Source organism: Salarias fasciatus, chromosome 17, assembly GCF_902148845.1.
Source record: "Salarias fasciatus chromosome 17, fSalaFa1.1, whole genome shotgun sequence".
Classification (NCBI taxonomy): domain Eukaryota; kingdom Metazoa; phylum Chordata; class Actinopteri; order Blenniiformes; family Blenniidae; genus Salarias; species Salarias fasciatus.
The window spans coordinates 2424450-2437403 of record NC_043761.1 but is presented as its reverse complement, the minus strand read 5'-3'; the positions used below and the strand labels follow the sequence as shown (position 1 = coordinate 2437403).

At 42.7% G+C, this 12954-nt stretch overlaps 1 protein-coding gene across 1 annotated transcript; it reads right to left on the bottom strand.

Moving 5' to 3' along the window:
• Window positions 1–962: 962 nt before the first annotated feature.
• On the bottom strand, window positions 963–12221 carry LOC115404278 (uncharacterized). The gene is made up of 7 exons (XM_030113550.1): window positions 11876–12221; window positions 11336–11467; window positions 7420–7476; window positions 1727–1852; window positions 1580–1645; window positions 1410–1490; window positions 963–1296 (listed from the first exon to the last, which is right to left on the bottom strand). Exons 2-7 carry the CDS (start codon window positions 11393–11395, stop codon window positions 1072–1074), a joined length of 615 nt encoding a protein of 204 aa, XP_029969410.1. The 5' UTR covers window positions 11396–11467; window positions 11876–12221; the 3' UTR covers window positions 963–1071.
• Between the last annotated feature and the right edge of the window lie 733 nt (window positions 12222–12954).

The window sequence follows — 12954 nt, the reverse complement described above, 5'->3', positions numbered from 1 at the left end:
TTATAAACTATACTGTCACTTTGGAGAAAGGAAAAATGTTAAAACAATAAAAACATAAAGAAATGTTTATTCATTACCATCTGAATATGTGTCCATGTAGTAGTTTTATTTTTATTTTTGTGTTGCATACAGTACTACATAGTTACTTACAAAAAAAATGTTTTCTCTGGACATTTATCAAAATAAACTGTAAAACACTAATCCTGTGTTGGGAGCCTGGTCAGTTGCATCACCGGTTTCTTGGGATGTGACTTGTGTGTGTGTGTGTGTGTGTGTGTGTGTGTGTGGGGGGGGGGGGGGGGGGGGGGGGGGGGGGGGGTCGTCTATTGGAAGCTATCGCCTGAAAACCTGACATTTTCTTGAATTTTTTTTGTTTTTTTTGTTTTTGGACAATGAACAATATCACTGACAAAACTGAAAGTTACTGTGAAGTCGGGCTGGGCGACATAGCCAAAAAATTACATCTAGATTTTATTTGTTAGAAATCCAAAAAACGATTTTAATCGATTTTTGTCTGTGTAAAGAAACACAATTAAACATTTTTCAACAATAGGATCTTTTACTGAACGTCAAAACATCAGCATTAGTTGAGGCAATATAATTATTACTGAGGTAATTTTAACAAGAACACTTGCATGGGCACTGCATTGAAATAAATAAAAGGAAAACTGGAGAAAAAGTAAACAATTTAAAAAAAATCCCATATAGATCAAATTTAAAAGGGTTCAAATCCCACACAGATCAAATTTAAGCACTGACAAAACACACGATTTAAAGCGACACTCAGGAACTTTCAGTATTCGTTGATTTTGGCGGCGCCAGTGGACAAAAGCGGTAGTGTTTCGCCTGAAGGAATACTACAGTTCCCATGAGGACTAGCGTGCTGCTCCCAGTGGCGTGCTATCGGACTGAACTCACCTACATTTGTTTCCAGTGGCTGTGTGCTTATATCAGTGCCTTATATCAGCCTATTCCTTTATATTTTTTTGATAGTTCGGCCGAGTGAATTACGGCAAAAGATGAGGAATGGACCGTGCTTCATCATAAAAAGCGCCGCGGCCGTGTGTGCTTTTATGATGATCTGCACGAGCGCGGTGTGGGATTCTCGGGGTGCCGGGAGAGATTCAGCCGGGATCGCTGGGGGAGAGCGTTTAATCCTGGGAAGGACCCTGCATTCTCTGTCCCAGGCTCTGGGCAGGAAGATATAACTCTTCTCATTTGTAAGAGAATGTTGACTGTAGTCTGTACTACAGTGCCAGTCCTCCTGGCATGGCGACTCTGTGTATTACACGCGTCCTGTAAAAATGGCGGAGGGACAGAAAACAATAAACTCGATGTTGAGATTTAATTTTTTTCACATCGATTGAAAAAATAAAATTGAATTAATTCGATATATCGCCCAGCTGTACCGTCAAGGAAGCAAGTCCAAAGATGATTCCCATTACAATGCTCAAGGGCTTGAGCAAACCCTGTTGTACTTCAGATGTGACCTACAAGGCGAAGGCACAACATTAGCATGGAGAATGAAGGGCTGAAAGAGGAAAAGTTGTTCTGAGAAAAGAGTCCAAGCCACACTGACCTCGAAGATGATACGGATGCCGTTGCCCGCCAGGATGGCCGTGATAATCCACATCAGGACATAGAACTGAAACCACAGCAACAGTCAGCTGTTAGCTCCAACAGGCCACGCCAGCCAGGAACACGTGACCTCCACTCCGGTACCTACCACGTGGAGCGGTGTGGTCTTCTCGGCGATGCTGCCGTACGTGCCGAGAGCCGCGAGGCCGAGGGTGACCAAGGTGATGATCCACGGCCGCGTCAGAATTAATCCGATCCAGATGGGGTTGAACGACTGAAACACAGCTCACACACTGAGGGTCTGCACACAAACACTTGAACTTTCATTTTCATCTTTTTTCTTTTTTCTTTTTTTGTCTTTTCATTGTCTTTTATGTTTCTTTGTCTTTCTTTCTCTGTATTTGTCTGTTTTCACATAAAGCTTATTTTAGGCCATTTTTCAGTGTCTTTTTGAATATTTTTAATGCTGTTCATCATAAAAATGTTCATTTTTCTCATTAGAATTTGTTTCTGTCATTTTTAGAGCTCCAGCAAAAGACAGGTCTCAGTGACACATGAAGGTCTGCCTGCAGCGAGGCCCCTATTGTGTTTCTAGTGTTTATTATTATTTTACTGAATGGTTTTGACCTCAAATGTGATCCCCTAAACCACTTCCAAAATTCACCCAATTTGGCACACACACCATGACCGGTGACAAATTTGATAAAAATGAAATAATTGACCCTTGACTGCCAAAAGTGTGCTCTCTAGCGCCACCTAGACACACAAAAATGCCGGCCACAGCCCGTAGGAATGTCGTAGAAAGGTCAAACCAACGCTCATTTGATCGTGTCATCAAGACCTAATCATGCTCTGACACCTCTGAGCTAAATCCATCAGGAAGTCCATAATTTTCCCCTTAAAGTAAAATTTAGCTCAAATTCTGTGAACATTTTCCCCCAAAAAAATGATCGTTCCTCGCAGAGGTTTCAAATACCATGAGATATCACAGGAAAAGTTCAAAAGTATAGCTAAGTTTTAAGCTCCTCTTTAATAAGTCAAACAATTTTGATTTAATTCACCATCAAAATTCAGGTCTGAAATCCTGTTGTGCTCCTCCCTCATCCGCCATGACAGAAAAAATATCACACACTGCTTAAAAGCAGCACCTCCATAAAGTGGCGAGTGTGGCTAAACCATGACTCCCATCAACAAACCCAGCTCATGTGAAGCGTCACAAGGTACTTTCGAAAATTATTATGTGACATAATTACATGTTTCCTGTCAGAATTTATATTTTTTCTAACATTTGTCCAAAATTGTGAGATTTCAGGGCAGTTGTCATTTTAAAAATTACATTTTCAGTGTTTCAGCTGTTTCAACTCCCTGGGGATTACCGCCCAGTCAACAACCTCACTCCTACAATAACCCGACGCACTCAAAACCTCCACAATAACCAGATACACCCAACCTCTGTACCTCTGCAGCGTCGACTGACCCATGTTTACATCACTTGCACCTAAGCACATGCACTTTTCTTCCTATCGTGAAACATTGCACAGTTCCTGCACTTTTTATTGTTTTTAAATGCTTTACTGTTTTTAATTGTCTATTGTTATTTATTGATTATGTCTGTCTTGTACACTGTTATGTCATGGTTTATTGTATGTAGGAATGTATGCAGCTGCCATTATGGGCCCAAGACAAATTTCCCCTCGTGGGACAAGAAAGTTTATCTTATCTTATCTTACATACTGCATTGGCCCAAATATAACACAATATTTTTTTCTAGAAATGGTATTCTCAAAAATGGGGTCGTTCTATAATCAAGGACTAGATGGAGCCAAAGTCCTGGTGAGCTGTACTGCCTGTGCTTGCATGCAGTGGCTCAGCCGCCCCATTAGGGGGAGGCAGTGAGTTAGACAGAGTGTAAACCTACAGTAGTATGAGAAGAAGACTGAGCAAATGTGGCCAGTGTTTGTTTTTCTAAGGTTCATTTCAAACAGCGCATCGAAAATATCTGCCTGTAAGTACTCGAGTATACTTAGTTGATGTTCAGGATAGAGGTGAAATTGAAACTTGTCCGTTTGTTCCAAAGTTTGAATGCAGATGCTAATTCCATTAGCATGTCAATGGCGTTTCCGTTAATAGTTAGCACTGAGCTAGCGGCTTTGATTTTAAATACTGACTTGTTTTGTTTTTAGACAGTGATGTATGATGTGAAACATCTTGTGTATTTGTTCACTTATATGTATATCTGGTTTGTTTCAGTTTTACAGTGCCTTCAAAGTGCATCTAATTTATCAAAAAAGATTTAAAGCTAGGGTTGGCGATTTGAATGAGATACATTTTTTTAAATACTGGTTAAAATGATCTTTATGACCGGATGGGAAGCAATTCATAGCGTGTGTTTGAAGTAGTTTGGAAAATATCCGCTATCTACAGCAGGAGTAAAACGGGAAAAACAGTAACCAATAGTCTTGAGGGGACACCTTTTTTTGAACCAATCAAATCCCTTCTCCGTTCGACCTGCCCCCGTGCGCGTACATGTACGCGTGCACTGACCCTGGTTCAGTGCGCGCGTAGAAGGACGGAGCGTCGTTGCAGAACGGCGGAGACGAATGTTTGGGGGTTTACTTACCGTTGAGTGCGCCATAACTTGGTGTAGTGCAAATAAAGAAAAACGAAGAAACGAAGTGCTGAGGACAGGTTACGGCAGGGACGCACTGGGTGCGGAAGTGCCGCGCGCACCTCGCGCGCCGCGAACGTCTCCGCGTCTCCGCTCCCAACGGGAGCTCCTCCAATGGGGTGGGAGCTGGGTGGAGCTCGCTAGGCGGAGCCTCGGGGAGATGCTACATGCTAACGCTAGTTTTCCAAGATCGCCAAACCCAGCTTTAACTAGAAATTGGCACTCAGAGAGCGCAGACCTCTGCCACAGCTCAAATCAGTCACCAACAACAATAACAACACCATATATACTAAAAAGCATTTTATTTCTCCCCAACACAAACAGTGTATGAGAGAAAGCTGTTTGTTGCTTGTTCATATCTCAATGTGTTGACTCACAGTGACGGACACTCTGGAATCCCCCTATTTTTGTCTGTTCTGGATCCTGGTATCCGGAATACTTCCGTGATCTGGATCAGCAGCTGATATCTCAGAGTCACTGAAGAACTGACACTGTAATTTTTTGCTAAGCCCCCTTGTCATTTATTGTTGAGTTATGTCCAACTATGTGAAAGACTCCCTATCTGTCAATGACAAAGAATCCTTTAAAGGAGAAGGGAAATGACGGCCTCTGAGAGGGAGCCTGGGAGACGACCACAGGCGAATGCTTCATTATACATGTCCCACAAGCAAGAGGCTAGCGAAATCTGAAAAGGTCATATGGTACTCGGCCGTAAAGCCGTCAGGCCCAGGTGACTTGCCATTCTGGAGTGTTGTAATGGCCTCCTTCACCTCTGCAATGGTAAAGAGTCCACCAAGAGACTCAGCTGCATCGTTATCCACCTGTGCAAAACTGATATTATAAAGCACATCGTCCGCGGATCTCGGATCGTCAGATGTATATTTACTGGAATAAAACTCAACAAAAGTCTTATTTATTTCCTCATGATCAAGGCACATTGTGCGGGTGGAAGATTTAACAGCTGAAATTAGTCTTGATCAGGCCTCTGCCCTGGAGAGGAGTCGCCTAGCTTCATCATCGGATTGAAAAAAAGCACTGACTGGATTTAAGCAGCAGTGTTTTCACATGTCTTCTGAGTGCCTTATGAGTCGAACTGTCACCACTGCCTTCTTCTGAACAACCGAGTTTCAGTTTTCTGCAGCATGCTCCAGTCACCTGAACGCAGCAGCTAACTGGTGGAGTAGAAGCGTCCAGAAACCGGAGTGGAGCCGGTGCTTTGGAATAACTGGTTTCCCTATTAATTGGAGACTGGGTTTCTTTCATGCCCCTTATTGCTGGTAGATGTTAAAAACAAGACAAAAAGCAGTGCCAGGCCTTTCATTCATTAGTCTGATTCAAACACTGACTGCTATGAGCAGCAGCAGCAGGAAATGCTGAAGGAAGTCAATCACCAGTTAATCTGTAACACTGTATTACCTGCTTTATCAGAGGTTTTAGCAATTGAACACACACACACACACACACACACACTCCATGAAATGTTGGGACACATACACACAGTGCAATATCTGAAGGAAAAACATCTGGGTCTTCAAACAAATGAAACCACCAGATGAAAACGGCTGATCCAATGACACAGCCTGGATTCAATGGGTGCATTCAATTCTAATTGGGCATCAATCAAAACAGCTGCTCCGCTGATTAACTGAGGTAACCTGGACCCAGTGGGTGTAGCGTTGACTTAGGCCCGGGCTCCTACCACGTGGAACCAGCTCCCAGTTCTGCTCCTTCTCTCGTTTCAATGTAATTTCATTGTATTGCTACATGCCATTGATGATTGTTCCTCTTGCAACCTATGTACTCTGTTTATATATGAAATGTATGTAGATACAAGAAACTGTCTGTACTATCTCCTTCTCTTTCTGTCCCCTCACCCCAACCGGAACAGCAGAAAGCCTCCACCTCTGAGGCTGGTTCTGCAGGGTTCTTCCTGCTAAAAGGGAGTTTTTTCCTTTCCACAGTCGCTTATGCTTGCTCATGTGGATCTGTTGGGTTTTTGATGTAAAAGTGTCTAGAAACTTCATGAATAAAGCTGAATTGAATTGAAAACAGATAGCCAACAGTAACAGTGTCGCATGTCAGAAAATAAGGGATTGACTTCACACTAATGAGCTGATGTCTCTAATAGAGATCACATGACATTCATGAAGGAGCCAATCTTCGGGGAAATTGTTATAGATTGTGTGGGTAAATAGCTGAACTGTGAACTTCACAGATCACCAGATTGTCTCCTACAGGGGACAAAACTATGGTACCTCATTTAAAAAAAAAAAAAAAACATCTTTACAATTTTAAAAACTGGCCTTATAACCTGTGGGAGGACAATTCTGAAGTGTTGGAGAGATCCCCAGGGTGAACATGTGGAAGACTCAGATGATGGAAGCAGCAACATGTGAGAAGATGTTGGGGAGACTGAACAATTCAACTGAGTAATCTACCAACAATGGGATAGTTTTGGTTGATTTATATTCGAGACTGAAATCTAGAATGTACAAAGACAACACTGACTTTATAAAAAAAAAAAAAAAAAAACAGTGCTGCATTAATGCCTGTGCTGTACCTGGAATCATGGACTGCCCTTCATTTCGAAGTGTGTACAGATATACATATAAATATAAATATATATATATATATATGTATATATATATATATATATATATATATATATATATATACATACATATACATATATATATATACATATATATATATATATATACACACACACATATATATATACACACACACACACACATATATATATATATATATATATATATATATATATATATATATATATAAAGTTTAATCATCTGCTGGAATGTACATTTTAGTTATGTTTTTTTCTTTTTCTCTTTTTTCCTTCAAAAACCTGCTTTTGTTTTTTTTAGGTCTGTTTGTGATTATAAAACAGAAAACCTTCAAACATTTTGAATTAAAAAAAAGCCAGTATTTTGAGCAGCTTTTTCAAATGATCCATAAATCCCAGCTCGAGTTTAAATACCAAAATTCACTGATGTAAATATATATATAAAAAAATCACATTTTCATTTCTAACGTGTGAGCAACTCATCATGTTGTTGGTTTTTGTGGAAGCTTGTGCTCATTCTTCTTGGATACAGAAGAATTTGACAGAAACAGGAAGCCGATGCTCGGTGGCGTTTGTTATTTACCTGTGTGACGCTGACTGTCAGATAAATCACTGAGGTGAACATCAGAACTCCAACAATCTGCAGATACAGAACATGTTTGAGGAGGAATCTAAACCTCAAAGGTCAATGAAGAATTCCAATGAGTAACTTTCTTCAATTTAAAGCATTAAAAACATTTTCTGTGAACAAATGTGAAAATTATTGAGACAAAATAACACAGCTGTCGAGGTTCTCACCAGTTTTGTTTCTCACAGGGAAAACAGAAGAAGGGGCACATGGGAGAAAATAAAAGGAAAACACAATTTAAGACAAAAGAGAGAAATTAAACCACTGAAGGGAAAACAGAAGGGACTAAAACAGGGGTGGGCATTCCTGGTCCTGGAGGGCCACAGCAGTAACCCTTTCTTAACCGGAATATTCGCAATAACCCGGTTGTGCACAGCCATGTAAACACGTGCAAACACCCGAATATGCTCATATTTCGGTTTTTAAAACCCCAAATAAGATCCCTGGGTTACTCCTTTTCTAACCGGAATTTGTGGTCATATAAACGTGTATCGGAATATTCCAGTAGAAAGGGACATGAAATACTGTTCTGCCACGTTCTGTCCACAAGGAATCTGGTCTTTTGAGAACAGAAACTACTTGTGATACAGCTTCACTGCTGCTAAGTAAATAAAATGTGTGGAAACGATCGTTCAGTTCTTCTCTTTTACTGAAAAAAACCCGCTGCATCGCATCATCGAACATATCACCACGTCTTGCCAGCTAAACACTCCTTTTCTAACAACATGCAGAGACAGCCTGTGGGGCGCTTCTTCTTCTGTGGTGTCTGTGTAAAATGAGGTTGAACATGCAAACAGCAACCTTATTTTACACACATGATACTGATCATGTAAACAGGAGTAACTCTGTTTGTTTAAGCATGTAAACGGGTTATTCCAAATGTTTCAGAAACCACAATATTGACCTGAATCCGAACGAATACTGCATGTAAACGTAGTCCACGTCTCTCTGCTTCAACACAGCTGATTGCAATGAGGCTCGTTATCTGGCTTTCTGCTGGACTGGGCCATGAGTCTTCATGAGCTTCAGGTGTGTTGAAGCAGGGAGACGTGGAGAACATGCAGGGCTGCGGCCCTCCAGGACCAGGAATGCCCAGCCCTGGACCTAAAGAAAGAGAAAGGGGGATGAAGATGAATTTCGTTATGAAGAGAAAAGTTTGTGAAACATTTTTAAACGGGAAATTACTGGGTTTACTCATGACGCCGGACACGGTGCAGCTCCAGTCCGGACACCGCAGCTAATCAGTAGTCGTAAAGATCAATGGCGTGGCTCACACCAGCCACCATGCGACTGCAGGCCAACTCCAGCCCCGCTACGGTGCCCGTCCAGCGGTCCACAAACTTTCCACAAGGATCCTATTTTTCTGGACGCAGGAGTCCTACCGCGTCAATCTCAACACAAGCAAGTCAGGTGCCAATAGCAAAGTAGATACATGTTCTGAAATATGTGATTTCAAAATAAAATCTGTGTCGTGCTGTCGTCTTACTATTCTTTTTTTATTATTATTATTCTGGTAGAATACAGAACAAACAACCCAATCTAGTCATTATACTCATTAGGAGAATGAACGATTTTGTACTTGGTCACTGCAGGAAAGTGAAATGGAACCAAAATTACACCAAAAATAGCTGTGTGACCGGAGCAGCTCTGTTTTGCCAGTTGGGTGGCTTTCTGCCAAATCAGGGTTCTTCCGAACACGTCGGGTGGGTTGATGAAATGGTTACGTTCTTGTGACGTGTTTTAACTTGCATTTTCTACAGAGATGGAGGTTTGGGCTGCTTTTTATTGTTGGACAAGAAGAACAACAAATCTGGCAACCTCCATCAGCAGACCACAGACACCCCAGAGGCGGTGTGAGTGACAGTGTGCGATAATTCTGTACCGGAGCCGCACCATAACCACTGTGAGCCCGGCTTTAAAAAAAAAAAAAGTGAAAGCTTGAAAGCTGGAAGAGTGAGACTTATTCCACCAGAAGCAGTTTTGACAAAGTTCTTTCCTGATAAACTGTTGCAGATCTATCAGTTCCCTTTAAAATGATCATTCTATTGAGAGAAAAACACATTTTACACTCTGAAACGCTTCAATTTGTCGGGTTAGTTCTTTGTTTGAGTCTGAGTTCTCTGTTTTTGTTTTTTCACTTTAAATAAGAAGAAAAACATGTTTATGATCATTCTGGCATCTCTCTGATGAAATATGAACTTTTTCTTTAGTTTTTCAAGGAGAAAAATCCAGATCTGAAGATGTGAAGAATATAAGATGTGAAAGTAAGTACACAGATCAGAGAAAAAGTGTCAGACTGACACCAACCAGCAGGCTGAAGACAAGTAAAAAAAAGAAACACAGTGGCCCTCATTCATCAAACGGTCGTACGACCGTATATGGGCGTACGCCCGTCGTACGTCCATATGAAAGACGGGTTGGTTATTTATCAATTTGGTCGTAATCGTTCGGAAAGATGAAATCTCACGACAGCTCTGACATCGTGTACGCAAGCTTCAGTCAGTGCGGAGAAAACCTGGCGGAGCGTGAAAATAACTATAAAGCACATCTCAAACCCGCCATAAAGCAGGAGCAGCACACATTCAGGACAGATTAAAAAAAAATAAAAAAAATATATAAAATGATGCTCTTAAGGAATATCTAATAAAATTATTCCTCGTGGGATTAATAAAGGATTTTTAACTTTCAATAAGTCCGCTGGTCCATCCTGCCACGGAGAGGAGCAGTTTTAACAGTGCGCAAAGACGCTGCTGCTGCTGCAGAGCAGCTTCAGACGCTCAGATCCAGCGGGGGAAACGCTGCTGTTCCTGTTCATCCCCGAAAAGGTGTGTGGCTTTATTTAGGTAGTTTACACAACATTGCACTGGCGACAGAGTTACTTTGATGCGCCGGCGCCACAAGAGGATGCGGGAACCAGCAGAGCCTCCACTGGGTCTGGAGGAGGAGACAGGACCTGAAGAACCGCCACTGAAATGTAAATAAACTCTAAAGTATAGAAAATGATTTAATCAGTGATGTGATGCCAGCAGCCTGGAAAATAACACATGAACTAAAGGGAGATTAATACAGACAGAGGACGTTGAGTCAAACATTTTATGAAAACTTCTATGAATTGTCTTTAATTTAAGCAGCACCAGCAGCGGGTGGAACGCGCCGCCCTCGGTGGCCTGAGTCCCGGGTCCTGCTCGGTCCTCTGCTGTGTCCCGTTCGGTCCGAGGTGCGTCTCGGTGGGACCGCCCCGCTGTGGGGAGGAGACCGGGCCGCGGTGCCGCTGTCTGACTCTGAGACATCATAAAACAAAACAATAAAACTCTGAGCTGTACAACATGAGTCGGCTTCATTACTTGTAATATCAGGGTTAAATTAACAGATCTATAACCTGCTCAGACCTCAGCCGGTGCCCGTTCATCCAGGTGACGCTGCTCACTGCTGCCGTGAACAGCGTCCTCCAGACTGCGTTTTTCTTTTCTCCTTTAATTTCAGTTTTTTATTCTTCCAAAGAGCTCCTCCTGATTCCTCTCCACCTCAGACCTGAGAGGATCCATTTCCAGCTCCCAAAAGTTTCTTTTTTCGTCAAAATTACTCCTTTTCCGTGTTTGACCTCACTGGGCGCGGCTTGGGAACTGTCAATATTTCAGGGCGGAACATTGTTAATGACGATCAAATTCAGCCGCCGCATTTATCAACACCCAATCACTCAAACGCTGAGATCGGCGAGGTATGGAAGTTTCTGTAATGCCGTGCGAGCCCCGTCGTACGATGAGCTCACCGCTCAGATATACACCCGTTTGAAAGATCATTTGATAAATGAGGGCCAGTAAAACTAAATACTAATACGCAGTTAAAACAATAGAAAAGGTTTCAGACTTACACCAACCAGCAGGCTGAAGACAAGCAAGCCGTACTTGAGGAAGATGAAGCTTTTGTTCATGTTTGCTGGAATGAAGGCGAAGCTCTGAGACTGAAGGACTGACTGACGAGTTCAAAGATTATCTTACCTTATCTAAGAGAGAGAGAGAGAGAGAGAGAGAGAGAGAGAGAGAGAGAGACACACCAGTGATTTATTACAATTTTACGATTGAAGCATTTCTGGCAAATGATCATAAACACAATCTAACAGGAGCAAACACAAGAGAATCAGACCCTTAAAAATGAAGTGCAGAACTACTGAGAAACAGCTTTAAACACGGTCCATCACACTCCTCAAGTCAAACAGTCGCCAGTAGCGGTCCCGGCCTGTTTTGCACCCTGCACAGGCATCTTGAGCTTTGTCGATAGTTAAGTGGTGTGTGTGTGTGTGTGTGTGTGTGTGTGTGTGTGTGTGTGTGTGTGTGAGTGTTCGTGCGTATGGTGCTTGTATTGATATTCCGAACATGATATTCCATACTATATTTGAACGTATTGATCTTACCTGTGCCCACAAGGGGGCGCAAGAAACCATAGGGCTGATCATGGACTGAGCTCTTGTCATCCTGGAAATCTATAAATGATCCTTCTCAAAAAGAAAAAAGGGTGTGATTTTTGACAATACTTTTGCAAGAATGCAAGAGGGCAAGATGGCGCCAGTGTGTACCGGCAGCCATCCACCCTCTCTGCTTAAACTGCTGCTTATTTTGTATTTTGTGCCAGGATATCTCTGGTTTGCTGCCTGTATATAACTGCCAGGCACTTATTAATCTGAACCGATCCTATGGGGTCTTGCTAAGTTGCAATTCTAAGGATCAAACATCCAAAGCTCCTCCTCCCCTGGCCTCAGTACCAGCTCACCTGTCTCAACATGGAGGAAGAAGGCCAGAAAGCGCGGAGGCGTTCTTGTGAGAATCAAGGCATGCTGGAGATCTAATTCGGGGGTTACTCCTCTCCTCTGTACGCCTGGACAATTGGATTGTGATGGATTCAGCCCGTGGCTCCTGCGCGCCTGGACCCCGGCCTACAGCATCTGCTGCTAGCAGCACAAGCACCTCGCCACGCACCTCGCCACGCACCTCGCCGTGGATTTTGGATCTCTCCAGCCGCTGAGCCACACCTCTCCACAGGCCTGCGAGGATGTGAATCTGCGCCTGGGCCTGCTGAATGCTAGATCGCTAGCCAACAAAACATTTATTCTTAATGATCTCTTCACATCGCGGAAGCTGGATTTTATGTTGCTCATGGAGACATGGCTGCAAGTTGATGAGTTGACTCCATCTCCGAACTTTTACCTCCTGACTGCTTTTGTCTTAACTCGCCCCAGACCACGGGTAGAGGTGGAGGACGAGCAACCGTGTACAGATCCAGTTACACTTGTTGGCAGGTACTGGCAGATTCATTTTCCAGATTTGAGCTTCAGACGTTTGTGATAAACTTTGATACTCCAGTAATGTAAGGATGATTGATATTTGTGAAACGCACTTTTCTGATCACTTTGCGATACTGTTTGCGGTAACGCTGTCTCAGTGCATGGTCACTCTGCGCGCTCCGGCTCGGCGGGTGTGCACTATCAATACTCAG